The following is a 5,327-nucleotide window of genomic DNA, read 5'->3' on the forward strand; positions in this document are numbered from 1 at the left end:
GAACTAACGTTGCTTGTTGGTGGCCCTTATTTATAACTAACCTGGTCGAAAGCTAGCTAGCTGGAGCGATGGTCAGGTAACGTCAGTCACACAGCTTTTACTTTGAAAACAGCTAGCAGAAGTATCCTGTTGCAGCTCCTCCTCTACACCTATACCGTCTCTGTTCATTAATTAAATCTTGTGGACGACATAAATGTATTCATGCAGTCAAACATTAACCGTCTTATGCAGATTTGTTTTGTTTTTTACAATAGCTCTAATGTTGAATCCCAAAAATATAGCTCTTATCAGACCGCTAATATTGTAAACATGTGAGTAGCAACATGGTTGGATTTTTGTATCAAAAAGCAGATAACTATTTTGAATTTAACTGAGATTTTGTTCTCATATATGGAGCTTATATGTGAATGTGGAGGTCACAAAGCTCCAGGAATAAAATGTCCTAAATCTGCACTATGCAAGAACAAGAGATTTTGCTAAACAATACAATCATGAGCACACTCTCACTCATTAAGATAAACAAATCAGTCAAACAAATAGGTCGTTTTGTAGGAAATTTTATTCATTCATGTTATAGAAAACTACCCAGAGCTAACAGGCCATTGGAAATGGCTTTTGATTTATAGAAGGTGCTCTGTTGGTGTTAACTTCGAGAACTTTGTTAATGTATGTGTATGTGGATTGTGTGTCTTCAAATTCTATGTGTGTGTAACCTGTGTCTGTGTACCTGACTCTCACTGACTAAGGCGATGGGGTGGTGGATGGCCCCTCAATCTACCCCCAACTATAGATCCCCTCGTCACCACCTGGAGCGCCTGCTGGAGGAAAGTCTCGGAACAAGGGCAAGTCGCAGGAGTCAGGGTAGAGCAGGAAGCCAGAGAAGGTGCTTCTGCTCTCGTTGTCAGCATACATGCCGTTGGAGATGTTGTCCTTCACCTGCAGCCACACCCGGTCGCCCATGACCAGGTGGAGCACCACCTGGTGGCTAGCGGTGCCCAGCTGGGCTGGCTCTGTGGTCTTCACGATAGAGTTGAAATTATGGAACAGACCCACCTTCAGCACCTTGCTGAACACCATCAGGTGGTAGCTGAAGACATAGGTGCCGTTCACTGGTGCCCTGTAGATGCCCATGATGGGGTCGAAATGAAACTGCCGGTTGTTGATGACTTGGGTAAACGGCACGGGCTTGTCCGGTAGCGGGTAAATTGTGCCGAGCGCGGCGGTGAATGAGGACTGGATGGCTGGAGAGCATGGCCCGGGAATGCCCATCATACCGAGGTCACCCTGGTCTCCCTTTTTACCGTTGAGACCCATGGCACCCTTAGGGCCCAACTCACCTTGCACTCCCTTGGGCCCAGGGATCCCTTGTTGACCGTCTGCCCCGTCTGCTCCATCTGTGCAGTTGCACTCGCCCTTTGCCCCTAGTTCACCTTTCTCACCATTCGTCCCGGGGACCCCAGGGGAACCCATGTACCCTGTTTCGCCCTTGGCCCCCGTAGTCCCTGGAGGGCCTGCTACTCCAGGGAGACCCCTGGCTCCAGCCACACCGGGTATCCCTGGTTGTCCTGCACGGCCCTGAACACTTTCACAGGACGCAGGACAGGTCCCTACCTCTCCCCGGGGCCCCATCTCTCCTTGTGCACCCTCCAGACCCTGGTCCCCTTTGTCCCCTGAAACAAAAACAAAAAATGCACACCGCGCACAACACACATACACACACACGCATACATACACATAGATGAGATCTAAAGTTCCAAAGTTGGATGACGGAGAGATGAGTTTAAGTTCTGCATCTGTTGTTTAACTGACCTTTGAAGCCGCGGGCCCCCTTGGTGCCGGTGAAACCCACTAGCCCACGTTCGCCCTTCTCATTTTCATCACCCTTCTGACCTGTAACAAATAGGTAGAAAGTAAGAGAAAGAGAGAACAAAGTTGCAAATCATTTTCTGCAAGCTTGTTTTACGGTCATTGCTCGGACACAGCTTTTTTGCTTTTTTTTGAGTCTTAACAGAATTGACAAGTATCACTTACCCTTCAGCCCTTGGCGGCCCACGAACCCAGGGTGACCTCTGAACCCTGTGAGTCCTCTTCTCCCAGGACTTCCTGGAATACCTTTGTGGGTTAAGAACAATGACGTAAACAATATGTAGCTAGCTAATGTACTGTATTTAATATCTTATATCTATGCTTGAGAGTGGCAGAGAGAGAGAACCGAGAATGAGGCAAAGACTGTGGATGCAGCTAGTTATATCATTTGTTTAGGAAGTTTAGATGGTGTGTTAGACCTAAAATACTGTCAGAGCAAAAGAAAAGGTCCACACTTCTAATTAGGGTGAAAAAAACGACATGTTTTTGATCCATTTCAGATAAACCATTTTAAGAGAGTGTACATCTCTTGTTCTACTTCTAATGGAACTACCTGGTAAAATAAAGGTGAAATAAAAATGTATACTATTCTATGCCTTTCTACATACCTGTGAGGCCCCTGTCTCCTCTGTCCCCTTTGGGTCCCACGCTGGCCTTGCAGCGGGAGCAGACACAGAACCAGGGCACCTGGTCCATGGGTGGTGGCACTGGCACCTCCAGTAGTGTCTGGCAGTACGACATGTCCGGCTCCGACCCGTCCTCAACTAGCAGCAGTTCCCCAGTTCGCCGGTTCCCAGTCATGTTCATGTAAGGGCTTGGTGGCATGGGGAAGCCATGATTGGGGTAGTCGGAGGGGGGCATTGGACCGCTGTGGGCATTCATGTTCTGGTTGTTGGTGGACATAGGGTAGCCAGATCGCATTGGGTCCATGTGGAGGTCCGTAGGGGGGATGGGGCTGTCTTGGGAGCCTGTGAACGGGTGAGGGGGAATCTCGTTGTATTCCCCTTTGGGTGAAGTATGCATCGCAGAGGAGATGGTGGTGCATAGGATCAGTCCCAGCAGACTGGTAGTCTTCTAGACAGAGAGAGAGAGAGACAGAAAAAGAGACAGACATACACACACAGATCCAGAGAGTCAAAAAGTGAGAGACAGATAGAGTGAGAGATTTGCCCAGCTGTTTTCATGATTTTTGTATAATATGATAATCATTCAAGAGAACTACTTAATCAATTTCATTTCTTCAAACAATGACCCAAAACTTATTTTTGCTACAAAATGGGAAGAAAAATACCGTGGTATCCCATCGGGCACGAACTGGTTAAATCAACATTGTTTCAACGTCATTTGTGACATGGCACCTACGTGGAAAATACATTGGATTTGAAAGGGTGAAACTTCAACCACAGGATTATGTCATCGTGGTAACCAATTTTCAACATAGACAAACCTTGTACAAAATATGTTGCACTTGTACCTTTGAAACGACGTCAGATCTTCAACGTTATATCCACCATCAGAAAAAAACAATAGGCTGGGCAGCACCTCCTACTGGAAAGCTGCTCTATCTAGAGCTATCCACTTGGTCTCTCGTCCAGGATTTTAACCAATCCCAGCTTTGATATTTATCACTGACTACTACAAATGTTCTATCTATCTCAGCCAAAAATCTAACTCAGTACTATGCTTTCATTTAGATTTTTGGTTGAGATGGACACATGTATCCAACATACAAATTATTCATTTGTAGACAAACTTGAATTAACACCAGACTAAGTCAGTGGCACAAAACATACATCTCCTTCAAATGTTGCTATTAGGTTGCGTTGACAACCAAACACAATTCAATATCACTTTTGCAATACAGTAAATAGTGTAAAGGTAAGACTTTCTTACAAACTAATGTGCCAATATTTATTCAACCTTAAAAATGAGTAACACACCCATGGCCACATTTTAAGATGACAATAAATGTCTTCTTACGTAATCATAGAAAGCGTGCATGTTCAAGGTCGCACGCAAAGGTCACAGGTCTGTGGAGAGCTTCACAATTGCTGTAGTAATCTGTGCAGAATCTCGAACAGCATTGATGTAATCTCAACTGCACTCCAGGTCATTTGGTTGTGCTATTAAATGAAGCATGGTGATAACACATTAAGTTGTTGTAAATCTATCTGACATTGTATTCCCATTTTAACGTTGTTGTTGTGTTTTTAAATGATTGAAACCCGCAATGACAACACATTTCGATGACAAATCAGACATGGTTTTTCCATAGACATTTGGTTGTGCTTGGTAAAACACTAGAATTCAACAAACTTCTGGCTGTCTTTTGTGTGAACACAGCTTGAAGTCTCATTGATCAACGTCTCAACCAAATATTACCCACATTTCCATGCTGAAATGATGTGGTGTGCCCAGTGGCATGTTTTCAGTTAACCTATACCATACTTCATTTTGTTTATCGCAAAGTTATAATAGTGATTAGTGACTAACGTACTTGTTTCCTGAGAATTATCCACCAATCCCTTACCAATCACTGCACACTCATGTCTAACCAGTTTATTAAAGTTCACCATGAAGACTATCATCTACTACAGATAATGCAATAAAAGAAATGTGCTTCTTACTATAGGACCATGCAATCCCTACCAACCAATAACACATCAATCACCAAAACACTTATCAACACATCAATTGTACCACTCATCCATAAAACTGAACACTCATTCACGACTCACCAATCCCATTGGTCAATACTCATACAAGAACAGCCCAAACTATCAACGGTCCTAACCAACAGCCTTGACTCACTGGTAATAGTCTTTTGAAGTTTTCCATTATTCAAAAGACTGTTACCAGTGAGTGCTCCGTGCGGATTTTCAACCACCACAGATATCCTTTTCACACTACCTTGCCGTTTCAAACCAAACTGTGCTGACTCTTTAATTTGTACATGGTCCTTTTCAGCAAAGTTCCAGCAGCTATGGTGGATGTATACAACTAGGCCAACTCAGTACAGCTTGGTTTGGCTCAGCTCAGTTCTGCTCAGTAGTGTGAAAAGCCCCAAGAGTTGCACTCACCCTTCCTTTGGAGTCTTGTATCATCATGTGCAGGATGAGAGATGTTGGTGGAATGATGAGCGGGACAGAAGCATTGATCAATATATAGGCCTTGCCCCAAAAAAAACACTTCTTTCAATCCACCTCGCACCCTCTAGACCTGCAGACAAAGGATAGGAGGGAGGAATGGAGGGTGGGAGGGAGGAGGAAGAGATACTTCATTGTGCTGTGGACAGAGTAACTAGGGCTTCTACCTGTAAGACGACCTCATTAGCGATCAACAGCATGGGCCACAGAATTATAATAAAAATAATAGACGGGTAAACAAGTGAGAGAGAGGCGTCACCCATGTTGCTACAGTATATTCCACCCTATTCCATGTCCCATGACTCCCTCCACCTT

At 44.5% G+C, this 5,327-nt stretch overlaps 1 protein-coding gene across 1 annotated transcript; it reads right to left on the reverse strand.

Annotated features, from left to right (window-relative positions):
- Nucleotides 1-541: 541 nt before the first annotated feature.
- Nucleotides 542-5,075, reverse strand: LOC129814615 (inner ear-specific collagen-like). The gene is made up of 5 exons (XM_055867788.1): nucleotides 4,947-5,075; nucleotides 2,475-2,940; nucleotides 2,032-2,112; nucleotides 1,810-1,890; nucleotides 542-1,670 (listed from the first exon to the last, which is right to left on the reverse strand). Exons 1-5 carry the CDS (start codon nucleotides 4,971-4,973, stop codon nucleotides 775-777), a joined length of 1,551 nt encoding a protein of 516 aa, XP_055723763.1. The 5' UTR covers nucleotides 4,974-5,075; the 3' UTR covers nucleotides 542-774.
- Nucleotides 5,076-5,327: the final 252 nt, after the last annotated feature.

The sequence above is a fragment of the Salvelinus fontinalis genome, chromosome 17 (assembly GCF_029448725.1).
Source record: "Salvelinus fontinalis isolate EN_2023a chromosome 17, ASM2944872v1, whole genome shotgun sequence".
Classification (NCBI taxonomy): domain Eukaryota; kingdom Metazoa; phylum Chordata; class Actinopteri; order Salmoniformes; family Salmonidae; genus Salvelinus; species Salvelinus fontinalis.

Bases quoted from the DNA above. Each gene is read 5' to 3' on its own strand.
- LOC129814615 (XM_055867788.1), bottom strand. From the start codon at position 4,973: ATGATGATACAAGACTCCAAAGGAAGG. The intron at 2,941-4,946 runs GTGAGTGCAACT...CTCTCTGTCTAG, and splicing joins TACAAGACTCCAAAGGAAGG to AAGACTACCAGTCTGCTGGG. The intron at 1,671-1,809 runs GTCAGTTAAACA...TTTTTGTTTCAG, and splicing joins GGGGGCCCGCGGCTTCAAAG to GGGACAAAGGGGACCAGGGT.